The 21,943-nt window shown below is 44.0% G+C and overlaps 1 protein-coding gene across 5 annotated transcripts in view; it reads right to left on the reverse strand.

Moving 5' to 3' along the window:
• Window positions 1-21,943, reverse strand: part of TRIP13 (thyroid hormone receptor interactor 13) — a 191,653-nt gene that overhangs the window by 96,202 nt on the left and 73,508 nt on the right. For all 5 annotated transcript variants that reach the window (XR_013216910.1, XM_077269527.1, XM_077269524.1 and 2 more), the window contains exon 8: window positions 14,376-14,439. Coding sequence is in view for 4 of the 5 variants with exons in the window: in XM_077269527.1 (XP_077125642.1) it covers window positions 14,376-14,439 (64 nt within the window). In the remaining variant the exon portion in view is untranslated. The remainder of the gene's footprint in view (window positions 1-14,375; window positions 14,440-21,943) is intronic.

Consider the following 21,943-nt stretch of genomic DNA (forward strand, 5'->3'; position numbering starts at 1 on the left):
CCATCAGCTGGCTATGCTTTGTTGTTCCCATTATTAAACAGTTATTGCGTATGCAGTGAGTGGCAGGGCTGCCCAAAATTTAGACGCACCCCAACAACCCATTAACCCCTTAAGCCCCGAAGGTGGTTTGCACGTTAATGACCGGGCCAATTTTTACAATTCTGACCACTGTCCCTTTATGAGGTTATAACTCTGTAACGCTTCAACGGATCTTGGCGATTCTGACACTGTTTTCTCGTGACATATTGTACTTCATGATAGTGGTAAAATTTCTTCGATATAACTTGCGTTTATTTGTGAAAAAAACGGAAATTTGGCAAACATTTTTAAAATTTTGCAATTTTCCAACTTTGAATTTGTATGCCCTTAAATCACAGATATGTCACACAAAATACTTAATAAGTAACATTTCCCACATGTCTACGTTACATCAGCACAATTTTGGAACCAAAATTTTTTTTTGTTAGGGAGTTATAAGGGTTAAAAGTTGACCAGCAATTTCTCATTTTTACAACACCATTTTTTTTTTAGGGACCACATCTCACTTGAAGTCATTTTGAGGGGTCTATATGATAGAAAATACCCAAGTGTGACACCATTCTAAAAACTGCACCCCTCAAGGTGCTCAAAACCACATTCAAGAAGTTTATTAACCCTTCAAATGTTTCACAGGAATTTTTGGAATGTTTAAATAAAAATGAACATTTAACTTTTTTCACACAAAATTTATTTCAGCTCCAATTTGATTTTACCAACGGTAACACGAGAAAATGGACCCCAAAAGTTGTTGTGCAATTTGTCCTGAGTACGCTGATACCCCATATGTGGGTTTAAACCACTGTTTGGGCGCATGGCAGAGCTCGGAAGGGAAGGAGCGCCATTTGACTTTTCAATGCAAAATTGACTGGAATTGAGATGGGACACCATGTCACGTTTGGAGAGCCCCTGATGTGCCTAAACATTAAAACCCCCCACAAGTGACACCATTTTGGAAAGTAGACCCCCTAGGGAACTTATCTAGATGTGTTTTGAGAGCTTTGAACCCCCAAGTGTTTCACTACAGTTTATAACGCAGAGCCGTGAAAATAAAAATTATTATTTTTTCTTCACAAAATAGATATTTTAGCCCCCAGTTTTGTATTTTCCCAAGGGTAACATGATAAATTGTTGTTGTCCAATTTGTCCTGAGTAAGCTGATACCCCATATGTGGGGGGGAACCACCGTTTGGGCGCATGACAGAGCTCGGAAGGGAAGGAGCGCCATTTGGAATGCAGACTTAGATGGATTGGTCTGCAGGCGTCACGTTGCATTTGCAGAGCCCCTGATGTACCCAAACAGTAGAAACCCCCATAAGTGGCCCCATATTGGAAACTAGACCTTCCAAGGAACTTTCTAGATGTGTTGTGAGAACTTTGAACCCCCAAGTGTTTCACTACAGTTTACAACGCAGAGCCGTGAAAATAAAAAAATCTTTTTTTTCCCACAAAATGATTTTTAGCCCCCCAAATTTTTATTTTCCCAAGGGTAACAAGAGAACTTGGAACCCAAAAGTTGTTGTCCAATTTGTCCCAAGTACGCTGATACCCCATATGTTGGGGTAAACCCCTGTTTGGGCGTACGGGAGAGCTCGGAAGGAGCACTGTTTTACTTTTTCAAAGCAGAATTGGCTGGAATTGAGATCGGACGCCATGTCGCATTTGGAGAGCCCCTGATGTGCCTAAACAGTGGAAACTCCCCAATTCTAACTGAAACCCTAATCCAAACACACTCTTAACCCTAATCCCAACGGTAACCCTAACGACACCCCTAACCCTGACACACCCCTAACTCTAATCCCAACCCTAATCCCAACCGTAAATGTAATCCCAACCCTAACCCTAACTTTAGCCCCAACCCTAACTTTAGCCCCAACCCTAACCCTAATTTTAGCCTTAACCCTAACTTTAGCCACAACCCTAACCCTTACTTTAGCACCAACCCTAGCCCCAACCCTAACCCTAGCCCTAACCCAAGCCATAACCCTAGCCCTAACCCTAATGGGAAAATGGAAAAAAATACATTTTTTAAATTATTATTATTTTTCCATAACTAAGGGGGTGATGAAGGGGGGTTTGATTTACTTTTATTGCGTTTTTTATAGTGGATTTTTATGATTGGCAGCTGTCACACACTAAAAGACGCTTTTTATAGCAAAAAAGTTTTTGAGTCTCGACATTTTGAGACCTATAATTTTTCCATATTTTGGTCCACAGAGTCATGTGAGGTCTTGTTTTTTGCGGGACGAGTTGACGTTTTTATTGGTAACATTTTCGGGCACATGACATTTTTTGATCGCCTTTTAATCTGAATTTTGTGAAGCAGAATGACCAAAAACCAGCTATTCATGAATCTCTTTTGGGGGGGACGTTTATACCGTTCCACATTTGGTAAAATTGATAAAGCAGTTTTATTCTTCGGGTCAGTACGATTACAGCAATACCTCATTTATATCATTTTTTTATGTTTTGGCGCTTTTATACGATAAAAACTATTTTAGAGAAAAAATAATTATTTTGGAATCACTTTATTCTGAAAACTATAACTTTTTTATTTTTTTGCTGATGATGCTGTATGGCGGCTCATTTTTTGCGAGACAAGATGACGTTTTCAGCGGTACCATGGTTATTTATATCCGTCTTTTTGATCGCGTGTTATTCCACTTTTTGTTCAGCGGTATGATAATAAAGCGTTTTCTGCCTCTTTTTTTTTTTTACGGTGTTCACTGAAGGGGTTAACTAGTGGGACAGTTTTATAGGTTGGGTCGTTACGGACGCGGCGATACTAAATATGTGTACTTTTATTGTTTTTTTTAAATTTAGATAAAGAAATGTATTTATGGGAATAATATTTTTTTTCTTTATTTAGGATTTTTTTTTTTTTACATATGTGGAATTTTTTTTTTTTTATACTTTGTCCCAGGGGGGGGGACATCGCTGATCTGACAGTTTGCACAGCACTCTGTCAGATCACCGATCTGACTTCCAGCGCTGCAGGCTTACCAGCGCCTGCTCTGAGCAGGCGCTTGGTAAGCCACCTCCCTGCAGGTTCCGGATGCAGCCCCATGGCCATTTTGGATTCGGGGACTGCAGGTAGAGGAGGTAAGAGACGCTCGGAGCAACGTGATCACATCGCGTTGCTCCGAGGGTCTCAGGGAAGCCCGCAGGGAGCCCCCTCCCTGCGCGATGCTTCCCTATACCGCCGGAACACTGCGATCATGTTTGATCGCAGTGTGCCAGGGGTTAATGTGCTGGGAGCGGTCCGTGACCGCTCATGGCACATAGTGCCGGATGTCAGCTGCGATAGTCAGCTGACACCCAGCCGCGATCGGCCGCGCTACCCCCTGAGCGCGGCCGATCGCATATGACGTACTATCCTGTCGGTGGGAATTAAGGCCCACCCCACCTCGACGGGATAGTACGTCATATGGGATTAAAGGGTTAAACAGACGTAATGGATGACCACCTGCAACCAAAGTTCCCAGTATTCATTTGGTACTCCCATACTCTTAGCTTATGCATTGAATGCAAGGCCTGCCCTGCCCCAAAGTTACAAGCACCCCAATAAGCCTTTGAACCCAAGTACTGGATGGTCACAGGAAAACCAAGTTCACATTATTCATTTGGTACTCCCCTACTGTTTGCTTATGCACAGAATGCAAGGCCTGCCCTGCCCCAAAGTTACACGCACCCCAATAAGCCTTTGAACCCACATACTGGATGGCCACAGGAAACCAAAATTCACATTATCAGTCATTTAGTACTCCCATAAATTTTGCCCATGAAGTGAATGCAAGGCCTGCCCCAAATTTGCATACACCCCAATCCCCCTTGAAATAAATGTGGACGATGTGGCCTTCGAAAAATGTTTTCCCAGTTTAAAGGAGCGGGTCTCCTATACTTATAATGCCCATGCAGTAAGTGTATGGGCTGACAAACTTTTCCCATCAACATACTGTGTAAACATTTGTTTTTACGGGCATCATAAACACCCTTGAAAAAAAAAACTTGGCTTTTGCATCACAGAACAGGTTCATTCTGGTGATCTAGTGGTGGTGTCGGAAGAGACGTGGAGGATGGTCTCCTAAAAATGTTTTCCTAGTTTAAAAGGAGAGGGTCTCCTATACTTGTAATGCCCATACACTAAGCATATGGGCTGACAAACATTTCCCCCCTGGGGAGTACACGTCAACATAATGTATAAAATTTTATTTACGGGCATCAACAACACCCTTTAACACAATAACGCGGCTGTTGCATCATGGACCACGGTCACCATGGTGATCTAGTGGTGGTGGCTGATGAGGAGAAGGATAACATCAAATAGGCAAAATTAGGAAGCATATACCCATGTGTGGGTGTGAAGAGGTGCATGAGAATAGACCTCTCAAAAAAAGACACTGGATTTGAGGTTAGATTTTGCTGTTATTATTCGTTGGTGTAGAGAAGTCTGGCCCAATGCAGCCCTTGCTTATTTTTATGAGAGTCAGCCTGTCAGCATTTTCAGTTGTCAGGCGGATGTACTTATCACTTACAATTCCACCAGCGGTATTAAAACCAGCTGACAAAACGCTAGCAGCAGTGCAGGCCAGGACCTCTAAGGCGTAGAGAGCCAGTTCATGCCACATGTCCAGCCTGGATACCCAATAATTAAAAGGCACAGAGGAATCACGGAGAATGTTGGTACGGTCAGCAAGGTACTCCCTCAGCATCTTCCAAAACTTTGCACTCCTTTTGAGAGTACCCTGCGCCTCAGGGCCAGTGCGATGGGGGGGTCTGAGAAAACTCTCTCAGAGACTTTGCCAGTGTTCCCCTGCCTCTGCTGGATTGGAGTTGACTCTCTCGCCTTTACTCCTTGGTTGTCCAAAGAACTGTGACATCTGCGTTCCAAGGACTGGGGTATGTTCAACTGAACGCTGCACTGGGGAAAAAGACGTGCTTGATGATGGTGCTAGTGGAGTGTGTGCAACGACAGGTGCAGGGCAGGAGGCATCTTCGCAGGCACCTTGGACAGGGGATTGGCTTCCACACACAAAAGCAGAAGAAGATGTGGTGTCACCTGCAGTGTTTCTGGACCCTGGGGTTTGGCCCACAAAGTTGGGTGCTTTGTTGCCATGTGCCTGATCATGCTGGGGGTGGTCAGGATGGTAGTTTTGCTACCCCTGCTGATGCGGGCATAGCAGGTGGTGCAAATGGCCTTTTTGGGGTTATTGGCAGAGTCTTTAAAAAACAACCAGACTCAGGAAGATCTAACAGTTGTACTGACAACTTTCATCGTGTTGGTGTTACAGGGAACGGCTGCCCGCCTTCTGTCTGCGGCCACCACACTGCTTCTTCCTGCCTGTTGAGGTGCTACGCATCCTTCCCCCTGTGTGCTGCTGTCCTCGCTCTGCATGTCTCCCTGCCAGGTTGGGTCAGTTACTATATCATCCAATACCTAATCTTCCACACCCTGATCCTCCTCCTAACTTTGTCAATTGTGTCTCATCATCGTCCATCTCTTGTGACACGTTTCCACCATCGCTTTCGTGTGACCGTGGCTGCTCAAGTATTTGGGCATTGCTACATGCGATCTCATCTTGCCCCGCTACAAGTGGACCAGGTGAGAGGCCCAAATCTATAAAATGAGAAGTGAACAGCTCGTCGGGGGTCTCTGGGCACTCGGCATGGTGGGAGGAAGGACGATCAGGGTGAGGAATATGTGGTCCAGACTCACAGCTACTCAGACTTTACCGTGTAGAGACAGGATGCTGGTGGCAAAGTGACTGGAAGCATTATCCGCTATCCAACCAACAACCTTTTGACACTGCTATGGGTTCAATAGTGGTGTTCTGCGGTCTCCTAGTAATAGGGACAGGAAGGTCGGGCGAGTAGATGTGGGGGTTTGTTGTGGCCCAGTTTCAGCTTGCCCATGGCCTCGGCATGCACCATCACGTCCACTTCCCCATCCCTTGCCACGCGCTTTTCCCCCATTTTAAATGGACTACAATATTTTCCATGTTGCCTACAAACGGCTGTATTTGGAGCGAACTTATATGTGATCCGTGTGTGGGAAAATCACAGTTTAAAATATCTGGCCTGTAGCTAACAATTTTTTTTCAGCAAACTGGTATCAATAACTGGGCTAAGACACCGGAAAAATAGTTTGAGGCCTCAAATGCCACAATTTGGAGCCCATAGATAGCCGAGTCGTGTGACGGACATACCACACTGTAAAATATGTGGCCTGTATTTTTATTTTACAGCAAAATAGTGTAAAGAACTAGAGTAACACACAGCAAAAACAGTTGAATGGAGGCCTGAAATGCCACAATTTTTAGCCCACAGATAGATAAGGCGTGTGACGGAGATACCACACTGTAAAATATTTGGCCTGTATTTTATTTATTTTTTTACAGCAAAATAGTTTTAATAATTGTAGTAACACACACAGCAAAAACAGATGAATGGAAGCCTCAAATGACACAATTTGTAGCCCCCAGAGAGATGAGGCGTCTGACGAAGATAGCCCACTTTCAAATACCTGGCCTGTATTTTTATATTTTTTTGGCCAGCAAAATTGTGTCAATAAGTAGGCTAAGACACAACAAAAACAATTCTATGGAGGCCTGAAATGGCACAATTTTGACTGCAATGATGTGGCGGACAAAACCCAGTGTAAAATATCTGCCTTGCAGCAAAATTATGTCAAGAAATTGTATAAGACACTCCCAAAAAATCTTACAGTACCACAAAATGGCAGAATTTTATGCGCACTCAAATGTGACCACTGGGACAGGCAAAACCGTTTAAAATAGCTGGATTTTCATGCTGTGCTATGAAAAGGATCTGGATGTAGGCTCTGGATTGCTTTGGAATTAAATAAACAGGGTTAAGATGCAAAAAAAAAAAAATTATTCATGGCCAATGATACCTGGGTCTATGTACAAGATCGAGCAAACAAGGTAAACTTTTACTGTTACACCACCCCAACCACTCCATATACCAGACCTCTGCCCTTCCCTAATAACCTCCCTCTCCAACATCACTGAAGGAGAGCTTACTCACCTCCTTTCCAAATCACACCTCACCACCTGTGCACTTGACCCCATCTCTTCCCACCTGCTCCCCAACCTCACTGGTACGTTCTTTCCAGCCCTAACCCACCTCTTCAACCTATCTCTATCTTCTGGTACCTTCCCTCTGCCTTCAAACATGCCACCATCACACCCATCCTAAAAAAAAAATAACCTTGACCCAACTGGTATGCCCAGCTATTGTCCTATATCACTGCTCCCGTTTGCTTCAAAACTCCTTGAGCAGCATGTCCATGCTCAACTTTCCTCCCACCTCTCATCTAACTCTCTCCTTGACAACCTCCAATCTGGCTTCCACCCCCACCACTCCACCGAAACTGCCCTGACAAAAATTACTAATGACTTATAGCCAAAGCTAACAGACAGTTCTCCATCCTCCTCCGTCTCGACCTGTTCTCTGCCTTCGACACAGTCGACCACTGCCTACTGCTACAGATTCTTTCTTCCCTTGGCATCAACGACCTTGCCCTGTCCTGGATTGCCTCATACCTTTCCGACCGCACATTTAGCATTTCCCACTCCCACACTACCTCCCGCCATCTCTCTGTTGGAATTCCTCAAGGCTCTGTCTTATGGCCCCTACTTTTTTCCATCTATACCCTTGGCCTAGGACAACTCAAAGTCCCATGGCTTCCAGTACCACCTGTATGCGAACGACACTCAGATCTACCTCTATGGCCCAGATGTCACCTTTCTGCTGTCCAGAATCCCGGAGTGTCTATCAGCCATATCCTCCTTCACCTCTCGCTTCCTAAAACTCAATGTAGACAAAACTGAACTTATCATCTTTCCCCCTTCTCGCGTATCTCCCCTACCTGATCTATCTATTATGGTAAACAGCATCACGCTCTCTCACGAACCTGAAATCTGCTGCCTCGGGTTAACTCTCGACTCTGCCCTGTCCTTCAAACCGCACGTCCAAACTCTTGCCATCTCCTATAACCTCCAACTCTAAAATATTGCCAGAATCCGTTCCTTCCTCAGCCTACAATCTACTAAAACTCTTGTGCATGCCCTCATCATCTCCCGCATTGATTACTGCAACACCCTCCTCTGTGGCCTCCCCGCTAACTCTCTTACACCACTCCAGTCTGTCCTCAACTCTGCTGCCCGGCTAATCCACCTCTCTCCTCGCTACTCCCCTGCTTCTCCCCTCTGCAAATCCCTCCACTGGCTCCCAATTCCACAACAAATCCAGTTCAGACTACTAAAACTGATCTACAAAGCCATCCACAACCTGTCCCCTCTCTATATCTCTGAACTAATCTCCCAATATCTTCCCTCATGCAATCTTCAATCCTACCAAGACCTCCTACTCTTCTCCACACTTATTCGTTCCTCACACAACCGCCTCCAAGATATCTCCCGAATATCCCCCATTCTCTGGAATTCTATGCCTCCGATTGCCCACCACCCTCGGATTCTTCAGACGGAACCTGAAAACTCATCTCTTCAGGAAAGCCTACAGCCTGCAATAACCATTCTGCCGCCTCACCACCACCCGAGCTGCCGTAGATCCCATAGAATGTAAGTCCACAAGGACAGGGTCCTTTCCCCTCTGTGCCAGTCTGTCATTGCAAATTTGTTTACTGTAATCGATATCTGTAACTCTGTACGTAACTCCTTTCTCATTTACAGCACCATGGAATTAATGGTGCTATATAAATAATAATAAAATACGGTCAATATATGTAATAGGCAGCAGCAGCAGACAGTAATGGAATTTACCCTCTTGATGTATACAATTTAGTATGCCACATGCAATGCCTGCCTGAAAAGCACTGATATCTATATACCCACATACACTCCCTGCCCATCTAGCGCTGCAATCTATGTACCCCGTAATTAGTCCTTAGAAGGACTGTTTAGCAGGATTTGTGTATTAAATTATGGTATACCCACAGTAACTGTATACCCCACCTATTCTGTCTCTATCGCTGCAGCAACTCTCCCTACACTGGTGATTCCGGAGCTGACTGTGCCGAGCAGTGCGGCGCCAGGTCTGATATATACCTGATGCCGCTGTGCGGCCAGCCAATCACTGTAATGCCACAACCAACAAGGCTGTGGCATTACAGTGCCTGGCAGACAATCCCTGCATGTTGATTGGCGCCAAACATGCAGGGCGGGGCCCAAGCTCCCGCTGAATAATCCCGGAAATGCTCGGAGCTCGCCAAGAACAGTGATGCTCGGGCGAGTACCGAGCATTATCGAGTATGCTCGCTCATCACTACTCAGGAATAGAACAGACATTTGTAGGCCATTTCATAACTTTCCCAAATTCTTATTAAAACATTTACAGGACTTAGTGTACTAATTTATAATAGGAGTCTGCGTTCGTCCATTTTATACCAACTCCACCAAAATGGACACCGACACCACATTCCTGGGAGCTGCTTTGCATAGGATGGATCAAAGATGGCTGCGCTCGTACTAAACCAAATATTAAGCATTTACTTTACTGGTCAGGGATGTCTTAGTTTTGGACATTGCACTTATTTTTATTAGTATGCACTTATGTAGTACACCTATCCAACATTACTGGATCTAAAAATTAGAAAAAACAGCGCTTTTCAAACCACTCACTGTCGTGCAGCTCCTTGTAACGCATTTACAGCGGCTTTCATTGACATCTTAACATCCGGCATTCATTTGCTCTGATATGCGTTTGTTTCTGGACATTCCAGCTGTGTGCATCCTTGTGAATAGCATACTTTATCGGTGTGGCGATTCAGCTGTGATGTATAGCAGATGGATCAATGGACTGTGAAAATAATCATCTGAGCTGGCAACTGGGTATATTGCAATAAAATCTATAACACAATCTGCAGATTAATAGCTTGTGAAAATAATAATTTGCTGAATCTGCGATATATACAATTGAGATAGTACATCCTTGTTATGTGCATATTGGCTATGCTGTGCCTTGTGGTTTGACCACTGCTCATCAGGATTTAACTATTTTAAATGTCCAATATGTTTCTACATTTACATTCTTTGGATGCTAGAATTCAATACTACATCCTATAACTGATCTAATTATAGAAGTAACCTTCGTTACAATTTATTGGCCAATGAATTAGGAGTTTTTTTGTGATATGAAATCTAAGTTGGAGCAAATAATGCACTTTATTGTCATGTTGGTGTGAAGACATTTATTTTATTATTTTAAATAATGGTCATAATAATAAAAATGTGTTTTTCACATGACCAGTTCACCTTTCATTTCCATGTGCTTTTATTTTTGTGTGTGAGCGGTTAGGGGAAGCAATTGGAGTCATTAGCTCAATCCTCATAATAGCATTTTTTTCCGGTTCCCTGAAAAATCCCCACAGGAAAATTGCCCACAAGAAAAACACCCACAGGAAAAATGCCAATTGCAGCATCACAAAGTTTCAGATCTATGATATTTGAGGTGCAAGGTGAGAATGTTCACATGATATGTGATCAACTTGTGATTTACAGTTGACCTAGTGCAAAACTGCAAAAATGATGAAGATCTGTGGTTTGATTCTGCCTTACTCCTCCCACCAGCCCAAAGCAGCAGCACATGCAGAGCCAGCAGCAGTGTGATCCAGAGGAGCCATCACTGCTAACAGTACTCACAAAAGTATCACTGTTTTATCTGTGGTGTTACATGGGACTGCAGGTCACATCTAATACATTATCATCTCAGTGGGAGCCCACCAAAAGTAGAGTGCTGCTGGCAGAGATAGTTGGTCCTGGAAGCCCAGAAGGCACAGCAGGAAAGTGAGATTCTGTCACTTGTACCACCTTGTGTTCTTGCTGAGAATATATGTATGATATGGTTTTGCAGTGGTGTAACTGGAGTCCGATGGGCCCCAGTGCAAAATTTGGACCCCCCCACACACACACGCGTTGGTCAGATGTATGGGCCCCTGTAACGTTTTAAATTCTATAAAGACATAATTGTTCCCTCCTCCTTCATTATGTAGTAATGTCCCCCATCCTGGAATATATGCCAATCATCATGGGAAATAAGTCGGCATCCTGGTATATATGTCCCAATGCTGGTATATATGGTCCCCATCCTGGTATGTATGCCCCCTTCCTGGTATATATGTCCCCATCCTGGTTTACATGGTCCCCAATCCTAGTGTATGTGTCCCCATTCTGTCAATAATGCATAATTCAAAACAAAAACATTCTACTCACCTTTCCTCTGCTCCCATGTCGCCCAGTGTCTTCTGTAGCTACCGCACAGCCCGGCAGCTGACATCGGAGTGTGCGCCATTGCCATGCGCCGCTCCCTGTGGCTATAACTCAGACGTCAGCTCACAGCCACTGCGCCGCAGCATGTATCGCAGTGCAGGGACCCGACAGTTCTCTGCAACACGATGCATGTCATATTTCAGGAGAATAGCTAATTTGCAGGTATGCAAGGATTGCTTACTAAACCGGAGTTTTTGATATTAGACCTCCTTAACTGTTCTTAAACCCTTCATGACCCAGCCTATTTTGACCTTAATGACCTGGCCATTTTTTGCAATTCTGACCAGTGTCCCTTTATGAGGTAATAACTCAGGAAAGCTTCAATGGATCCTAGTGGTTCTGAGACTATTTTTTCGTGACATATTGGGCTTCATGTTAGTGGTAAATTTAGGTCGATAATTTTTGCGTTTATTTGTGAAAAAATGGAAATTTGGTGAAAACTTTGAAAATTTTGCAATTTTCAAATTTTGAATTTTTATTCTGTTAAACCAGAGTTATGTGACACAAAATAGTTAATAAATAACATTACCCACATGTCTACTTTACATCAGCACAATTTTGGAAACAAATTTTATTTTTTGCTAGGAAGTTATAAGGGTTAAAATTTGACCAGAGATTTCCCATTTTTAAAACAAAATTTACAAAACAATGTTTTTTAGGGACCACCTCACATTTGAAGTCAGTTTGAGCGGTCTATATTGCTGAAAATACCCAAACGTGACACCATTCTAAAAAACTGCACCCCTCAAGGTGCTCAAAACCACATTCAAGAAGTTTATTAACCCTTCAGGTGCTTCACAGCAGCAGAAGCAACATGGAAGGAAAAAATGAACATTTAACTTTTTAGTCACAAAAATGATTTTTTAGCAACAATTTTTTTATTTTCCCAAGGGTAAAAGGAGAAACTGGACCGGAAAGTTATTGTACAATTTGTCCTGAGTACGCCGATACCCCTTATGTGGGGGGAACCACTGTTTGGGCACATGACAGGGCTCGGAAGGGAAGGAGCGCCATTTGACTTTTTGAAAGAAAAATTGGCTCCAATCTTTAGCGGACACCATGTCGCGTTTGGAGAGCCCCTGTGTGCCTAAAGATTGGAGCTCCCCCATAAGTGACCCCGTTTTGGAAACTAGACCCCCCAATGAACTTATCTAGATGCATAGTGAGCACTTTCAACCCCCAGGTGCTTCACAAATTGATCCGTAAAAATGAAAAAGTACTTTATTTTTTTTCACAAAAAATTTCTTTTAGCCTCAATTTTTTCATTTTCAGATGGGCAACAGGATAAAATGGATCCTAAAATTTGTTGGGCAATTCCTCCTGAGTACACATATACCTCACATGTGGGGGTAAACCACTGTTTGGGCGCATGGCAGGGCTCGGAAGGGAAGGAGCGCCATTTGACTTTTTGAATGAAAAATTAGCTCCAATCGTAAGCAGACACCATGTCGCGTTTGGAGAGCCCGTGTGCCTAAACATTGGAGCTCCCCCAAAAGTGACCCCATTTTGGAAACTAGACCCTCCCCAAGGAACTTATCTAGATGTGTGGTGAGCACTTTGAACCCCCAAGTGCTTCACAGAAGTTTATAACGCAAAGCCGTGCAAATACAAAAATTATTTTTTTCCCACAAAATTAAGTTTTTAGCCCCCATTTTTTTATTTTCCCAAGGGTAACAGGAGAAATTAGACCCCCAAAATTGTTGTGCAATTTTTCCTGAGTACGCTTGTGCCCCATATGTTTGGGTAAACCACTGTTTGGGCGCACGTCAGGGCTCAGAAGGGAGGAAGCACCATATGACTTTTTGAACGCAAGATTGGTTGGAATCAATGGTGGCGCTATGTCTCGTTTGGAGACTTCTGATGTGCCTAAACAGTGGAAACCCCTCAATTCTAACTCCAACACGAACCCCAACACACCCCTAAAATAATTTTACATTTTTACCACCACGATTGTGTGTTAGCCCCAAGTTTTACATTTTCAAACTGGGAAACGGGTAAAAATGGCACCAAAATTTGTCCCACAATTTCTACTGAATGTACCCCATATGTGGCTGTACAGTACTACTTTGACACATGGAGAGACTCGGTAGGGACAAAGTGCTATTTGCCTCCTGGAGTGCAGATTTTCCTAGACTAGTTTGCTGATTCCATATAAAGAGACCCCAAGTGCTAGAAAAGCAGAATCCCCCCTCAAGTGACGACATTTTGGAAATTTTATCCCTTTGGGAATTTATCTACAGATGTAGTGACAATTTGGGCTCCATTGGCGTTTTCCAGAAACAGGCAGCTAAGTAAAAATTGCAAACTGCCGTTGCAGTCACCAGTACGTTATGCCCAGCCCGTACTTCTGGAGACACGCATCTGTTCAGGAATTGCTTTTTGTTTTGGTACCGTTACGCCTGTGGTAAAATTGATAAGACAGCTTTATTCTTTGGGTCAGTACGATTACAGCGATACCTCATTTATATCACTTTTTATGTTTTATTATTATTAATTTATATAGCATCATTAATTCCATGGTGCTGTACCCCTTTTACACAATAAATACTACAGTATTTAATTAAAAAAAAAATATTTTTGCATCGTTTTACACTGAGAGCTATAACCTTTTTTTATTTTTCCTCTGATTGAGCTGTAATGCGGCTTGTTTTTTTTTCGGGACAAGATGACATTTTCAGCAGTACCATTTTTCTTTACATCCGTCTTTTTGATTGTATTTTATTGCACTTTTTGTTTGGCGGTATGATGATAAACCTAGCACCAATCGTGGGCGTTGCTGCGGGGTGTCAGCTCTCATACAGCCACACCATACATATACTTATCTTTGCGAGAATGCACCTCCCACAAAGCAGTATATGTGCGGCGCATGTCAGGAATGGGTTACTGAGTTTTGCAGAAATTTTGAAACATTTGCAACAATTTTATGCCATTATTCTGGAGCTAACTGCTCATAAATCGCACAGCGTCACATTTTTAGTCCATTAAGCAACTCAGGCTACTGCGCTTTTTACCTTATTTAAATGTGCTTACCTCTGAAAACCATTTTGAGAAGAGACTGTGGCTATTGATCTCTATCAATTGACCATATCTATATCTAGAAAATAAAATTGAACAAAGTAAATTATTCATTTTGTTCCCTTACACAAGCAGAAAAAAAATACTCACAATAGAGTTGTTTACATGTTTATAATAGAATCCTCTCCCTGTAAAATGGCCTAAGGCTATGTTCACACACTGAAATTTTGCAGTGAAAAATGCAGGATTTTACTGTCCCAGCAAAGTGAATACGATCTCTCAAGTTTCATGCACACGTTGCTTATTTTTTATTTTTTCCTTGCACATTTGAAGCTAACATCTGCAGTGTGTCAATTACTTCAGCGTTTTTGCAGGGTGTTTAACCCATTAATGAATAAAAAAAGTGCATAAAAAAATAAATAAAAAAAGCACTTATTTTACACACAGCATTTTTCCTGCCAACACATCAGTATTTGCTGCAGATTTTTTTGCTGCAAATACTGAAAATGTGCACATACCCATCCCAGTATTTCAGTCCTCTCTCCACTCTGCTGTCATCTAGTGGAGTCTGCACTTACTTGCGGAGTTGTAGCATGACAGGTATGTTAACCATAAGTAATGTTTATATTTCCTTCAAATGGGACTTCACAGGTCCCCCATGCTCTCCAAATAACCAGCACTTATATATTTCTTTATGCAGTGGGTATGGAAAATATTCACACCTCTTTACATGTTTTACTCTTTGTTTCACTGCAGCCATTTGGTAAATTCAAAAATATTAATTTTTTTTCACATTAATGTACACTCTGCACCCCATCGTGACTGAAAAAAAAAACAGAAATGTACAGTACAAACCAAAAGTTTGGACACACCTCATTTAAAGATCTTTCTGTACTTTCATGACTATGCAAATTGTACATTCACACTGAAGGCATCAAAACTATGAATTAACACATGTGGAATTATATACTTAACAAAAAAGTGTGAAACAACTGAAATTATGTCTTTAATTCTAGGTTCTTCAAAGTAGCCACCTTTTGCTTTGATGACTGCTTTGCACACTCTTGGCATTCTCTTGATGAGCTTCAAGAGGTAGTCACCAGGAATGGTCTTCCAACAATCTTGAAGGAGTTCCCAGAGATGCTTAGCACTTGTTGGCCCTTTTGCCTTCACTCAGCGGTCCAGCTCACCCCAAACCATCTCGATTCAGTTCAGGTCTGGTGACTGTGGAGGCCAGGTCATCTGGCGTAGCACCCAATCACTCTCCTTCTTGGTCAAATAGCCCTTACACAGCCTGGAGGTGTGTTTGGGGGTCATTGTCCTGTTTAAAAATAAATGATGGTCCAACTAAATGCAAACCGGATGGAATAGCATGCCGCTGCTGCAAGATGCTGTGGTAGCCATGCTGGTTCAGTATGCCTTCAATTTTTAATAAATTCCCAACAGTGTCACCAGCAAAGCACCCCCACACCATCACACTTCCTCCTCCATGCTTCACGGTGGGAGCCAGGCATGTAGAGTCCATCCATTGACCTTTTCTGCGCCGCACAAAGACACCAAAGGTGGTTGGAACCAAAGATCTCAAATTTGGACTCATCAGACCAAAGCACAGATTTCCACTGGTCTATTGTCCATTCCTTGTGTTCTTTAGCCCAAACAAGTCTCTTCTGCTCTTTGCCTGTCCTTAGCAGTGGTTTCCTAGCGGCTGTTTTACCATAAAGGTCTGCTGCACAAAGTCTCCTCTTAACAGTTGTTGTAGAGATGTGTCTGCTGCTAGAACTCTGTGTGGCATTGACCTGGTCTCTAATCTGAGCTGCTGTTAACCTGCGATTTCTGAGGCTGGTGACTCGGATAAACGTATCCTCAGAAGCAGAGGTGACTCTTGGTCTTCCTTTCCTGGGGTGGTCCTCATGTGAGACAGTTTCTTTGTAGAGCTTGATGGTTTTTGACACTGCACTAGGGGACACTTTCAAAGTTTTCCCAATTTTTCGGACTGACTGACCTTCATTTCTTAAAGTAATGATGGCCACTCGTTTTTCTTTACTTAGCTGCTTTTTTCTTGCCATAATACAAATTCTAACAGTCTATTCAGTAGGACTATCAGCTGTGTATCCACCAGACTTCTGCACAACACAACTGATTGTCCCAACCCTATTTATAAGGCAAGAAATCCCACTTATTAAACCTGACAGGGCACACCTGTGAAGTGATAACCATTCCTGGTGACTACCTCTTGAAGCTCATCAAGAGAATGTCAAGAGTGTGCAAAGCAGTTATCAAAGCAAAAGGTGGCTACTTTGAAGAACCTAGAATATAAGACATAATTTCAGTTGTTTCACACTTTTTTGTTAAGTACCGTATATACTCGAGTATAAGCCGACCCCCCTAATTTTGCCACAAAAAACTGGGAAAACTTAATGACTCGAGTAAGCCTAGGGTGGAAAATGCAGCAGCTACCGGTAAATTTCAAAAGTAAAAATAGATACCAATAAAAGTAAAATTAATTGAGATATCTGTAGGTTAAGTGTTTTTGAATATCCATATTGAATCAGGAGCCCCATATAATGGTCCATAAAGTTTATGATGGCCCCATAAGATGCTCCATATTAAAACATGCCCCATATAATCCTGCATAAAGGGTAATAAGGGCCCCGTAAGATGCTCCATAGAGATATTTGCCCTATATAGTGCTGCACAAACGTTATGGCCCCATAAGATGCTCCATACAGACACTTGCCCCATATCATGCTGCACAAACGTTACGGCCCCATAAGATCATCCATACAGTCACTTGCCCCATATAGTGCTGCACAAGCGTTATGGCCCCATAAGATGCTCCGTACAGTCACTTGCCCCATTATAATGCTGCACAAGTGTTATTGCCCCATAAGATGCTCCATATAAAGCTGTGCCCCATATATAATGCTCTGTACCGTTCATTATTGCCCCATAAGATGCTCCATATAAAGCTGTGCCCCATATATAATGCTGCTGCTGCAATAAAAAAAAAAAAATCACATACTCACCTCTAGTTGCTGCCCGCAGCTCCTCAGCGTCCCGTCTCTCCGCACTGACTGTTCAGGCAGAGGGCGGCGCGCACACTAGTACGTCATCGCGCCCTCTGAACTGAACAGTCAGAGCAAGGGGATGGGAACACTGAGCGGCGCCCGGCGTGTGGAACGCGGACAGGTAAATATGACATACTTACCTGCTCCTGGCGTCCCTGGCTCCTTATCCCGGACAGATGGTCTCCGGGCACCGCAGCCTCTTCCTCTGTCAGCGGTCACTGGCACCGCTCATTACAGTTATGAATATGCAGCTCCACCCCTATGGGAGTGGAGTCCATATTCATAACTTTAATGAGCGGTGCCACGTGACCGCTGAACTGGGGAAGAGCTGCGGCACCCGAAGACCGTGGGACAGGCAGGGACAGCGCCAGGAGCGGCGGAAGCAGGTGAGTATGCGACAGACCTCTCTCCCCCTCAACCGCCGACCCTGCCGCCGACCGTGACTCGAGTATAAGCCAAGAGGGGCACTTTCAGCCCAAAAATTTGGGCTGAAAATCTCGGCTTATACTCGAGTATATACGGTATATAATTCCACATGTGTTAATTCATAGTTTTGATGCCTTCAGTGTGAATGTACAATTTTCATAGTCATGAAAATAGAGAAAAATCTTTAAATGAGAAAGTGTGTCCAAACTTTTGGTCTGTACTGTAGAAATTTTTGCAAATTTAAAAAAAAAGAAAAACTGAAATATCACATGGTCATAAGTATTCAGACCATTTGCTCAGACACTCATATTTAATTCACATGCTGCCCATTTCCTTGCGATCCTCCTTGAGATGGTTCTACTCCTTCATTGGAGTCCAGTTATTTTACTAAACTGATAGGACTTGATTTGGAAAGGCACACACCTCTACATAAGACCTCACAGCTCACAGTGCATGTCACACCAAATGAGAACCATGAGGTCAAAGGAACTGACCAAGGAGCTCGGAGACAGAATTGTGGCAAGGCATAGATCTGACAAGGTTACAACAGAATTCCTGCAGTACTCGAGGTTCCTAAGGCACAATTGCCTCCATAATCCTAAAATGGAAGACGTTTGGGACCACCAGAAATCTTCCTATACCTCGCCTTACAGCCAAACTGAGTAATCGTGGGAGAAAAGCCTTGGTGAGAGAGGTAAAGAAGAACCCCAAGATCACTGTGGCTGAGCTCCAGAGATGCAGTAGGGAGATGGGAGAAAGTTCCACAAAGTCAACTATCACTCCAGCCATCCATCAGTCGGGCCTCTCATCAGGGCAAGACATATGCACTCCCAACATAGAGTTTGCTAAAAAACACATGAAGGACTCTCAGACTATGAAAAATAAGATTTTCTGGTCTGATGAGATGAAGATAGACCTTTTTGGTGATAATTCTAAGCAGTATGTGTGGAGACAACCAGGCACTGATCATCACCTGCCCAATACAATTCCAACAGTGAAACATGGCGGTGGCAGCATCATGCTATGGGGGTGTTTTTCAGCTGCAGGGACAGGATGACTGGTCATTGAAAGAAACATGAATGAGGCCAAGCAGAGAGATATCTTGGATGAAAACCTCTTCCAGAGTGCTCTGCACCTCAGACTTGGCTGAAGGTTCACTTTCCAACAAGACAATGACCCTAAGCACACAGCTAAAATAACAAAAAAGAGTGGCTTCAGAACAACTCTGTGACCATTCTTGATTGGCCCAGCCACAGCACTGACCTAAACCCAATTGAGCATCTCTGGAGAGACCTGAAAATGGCTGCCCACCAACGTTGACCATACAACCTGACAGAACTGGAGAGGGTCTGCAAGAAGAATGACAGAGGATCCCCAAATCCTGGTGTAAAAAACTTGTTGGATCATTCCCAAGAAGACCCATGTCTGTACTAGCTCAAAAGGGTGCTTCTACTCAATACCAAGCAAAGGGTCTTAATAAATTTACAAAAAAATTACATTTCTGTTTTTTTTTCAGCCAAAATGGGGTGCAGAGTGTACATTAATGAGGAAAAAAAATGAACTTTTTTGAATTTACCAAATGGCTGCAATGAAACAAAGAGTGAAAACTTTAAAGGGGTATGAATACTTTCCTTACCCACTGTAAGCACCCTAACATTCCATTTATTATGTATGACACAAAAACATATCTTTTAAAAAAAGTATTTTTAAAGTCTGTTTTTCAAATGCAAATTAACCTTTTGACTAGTCAATGGAGTGTTTGTTTCCCAGAGGCGTTCTGCACATGTCCGTAAGCAAAGAAGAGGCTTGAACTTCGGCTCCTCCATTGATGTCAAGTTTCTTCTGTGCTTCTGGATATGTACAGTGCGCCTCTGAAGCCGGAAAACGTACACACGACTTCAGAGGCGCAATGATTGGCATGAAAGAAAGTCGCATGAACAAGGTTTGCAGTGAACTGGGGACGAAGTCAGCTCTTGCAAATCATGTTATCATGTCCACAGGGAAGTGATAACCTGCTAAATGGGACAGCTCGCCTGGGAAAACAACGCCCCATGGGCTAGTCAAAAGTTATTTTCATATGAAAAACAGTCTTTAGAAATACTTTTTCTAAAGGTCTTTTTGTGTCAAATGTAATAAAGGGACCATTAGGCAGGGTGTTCATAAAGGAAGATAAAAATACACGTTTAGGGGAATGAGGGACCTGTCAGGTTACCTTTATCTAATATATAATTGCCTAGAATATTACTTCCTGCAATTTGTGCCAACTTCCGTGGCTTTGTCCGGAGCTAATGTCCGGAGATAATGTCCGGAGCTAATGTCCGGAGATTATGTCCGGAGATAATGTCCGGAGATAAGTGACGTCACCAGTGTCCTACACCCAGGCAGAGCACAGGGGCCCCAGGCAGTATATGGGGCCCCAGGCAGAGCACAGTGGACCCAGGCAGAGCACAGGGGCCCCAGGCAGCATATGGGGCCCCAGGCAGAGCACAGGGGCCCCAGGCAGAGCACAGGGGCCCCAGGCAGCCTATGGGGCCCCAGGCAGAGCACAGTGGCCCCAGGCAGAGCACAGGGGCCCCAGGCAGCATATGGGGCCCCAGGCAGCATATGGGGCCCCAGGCAGAGCACAGTGGCCCCAGGCAGAGCACAGGGGCCCCAGGCAGAACATGGGGCCCCAGGCAGAGCACAGGGGCCCCAGGCAGCATATGGGGCCCCAGGCAGAGCACAGTGGTCCCAGGCAGAGCACAGGGGCCCCAGGCAGCTTATGGGGCCCCAGGCAGAGCACAGTGGCCCCAGGCAGAACATGGGGCCCCAGGCAGAGCACAGTGGCCCCAGGCAGAGCACAGGGGCCCCAAGCAGAGCACAGGGGCCCCAGGCAGAGCACAGGGGCCCCAGGCAGCATATGGGGCCCCAGGCAGAGCACAGGGGCCCCAGGCAGCATATGGGGCCCCAGGCAGAGCACAGTGGCCCCAGGCAGAGCACAGGGGCCCCAGGCAGAGCACAGTGGTCCCAGGTAGAGCACAGGGGCCCCAGGCAGCCTATGGGGCCCCAGGCAGAGCACAGGGGCCCCAGGCAGCATATGGGGCCCCAGGCAGAGCACAGGGGCCCCAGGCAGCATATGGGGCCCCAGGCAGAGCACAGGGGCCCCAGGCAGAGCACAGGGGCCCCAGGCAGCATATGGGGCCCCAGGCAGAGCACAGCGATATTTTGGACCACTGTGCGGTGTTTCAGACGCCCTGTGTGATGTCTGGGGCCCTGTTCTTAAGTATATTAAAGATTAAAGTAACGTATATTAAAGTATATTATAGATCAAATTTGACACGTTTATGAGCACCATTGAGTGATATACTCAAGAATGACATAATTTTTCAACATTTTATGGTTTCAAACTGTAAACACTCAGAGTTTTTTTACTTCAACCAGAAAACCTTAACGGTTCATAAAAAACTTGACTGTTCAGGATATGATAAAAGTCATAGTATTCTGAATCTTTAACTTATAAAGATACCTTTACATGGGGTGATTATTGGTTCCAGAGAGGCTTTCGGCCGATAATCGTACACATGGCTGGTGACAGGACAATACAATATAAACGTTCAAAGGTAAACACTGATAACATTAAAATCTAATATATAATTGCCTAGAATACTACTTCCGGCAATTTGTGCCAACTTCCGTGGCTTTGTCCGGAGATAATGTCCGGAGATAAGTGACGTCACCAGCGTCCTACACCCGCTCAGGGTGGACAAAGATATAGGCCTTCGTGGTGCGCGGCACTTTTCTGATTGGTTGCCGCCTGCCGCGAGCGACCAATCAGAAATGTGCCGTACTGTCAAGAATTGTCAAGAGCTGGTGAGTGCAGCCATTTTTTGTTCTTTCTTACTATTATTTATTAATTGTATTATTCTTACATTTGAATAAATAAAGTATATATGGATTCTAGACTCCCGATTCTTTAGAATCGGGCTGCCATCTAGTGTGAAATAATCTCTAGATCTATCCAGTTTTCTGTGTTAAGTATGCACCCCTTGATTCTGGTTAAATGGGGTGGGAGCGTTAGTACTATTCAAAGTCCAGGAAACTTAAGCCTCC

Source organism: Ranitomeya variabilis, chromosome 6 (genome assembly GCF_051348905.1).
Source record: "Ranitomeya variabilis isolate aRanVar5 chromosome 6, aRanVar5.hap1, whole genome shotgun sequence".
NCBI classification, from domain to species: Eukaryota; Metazoa; Chordata; class Amphibia; order Anura; family Dendrobatidae; genus Ranitomeya; species Ranitomeya variabilis.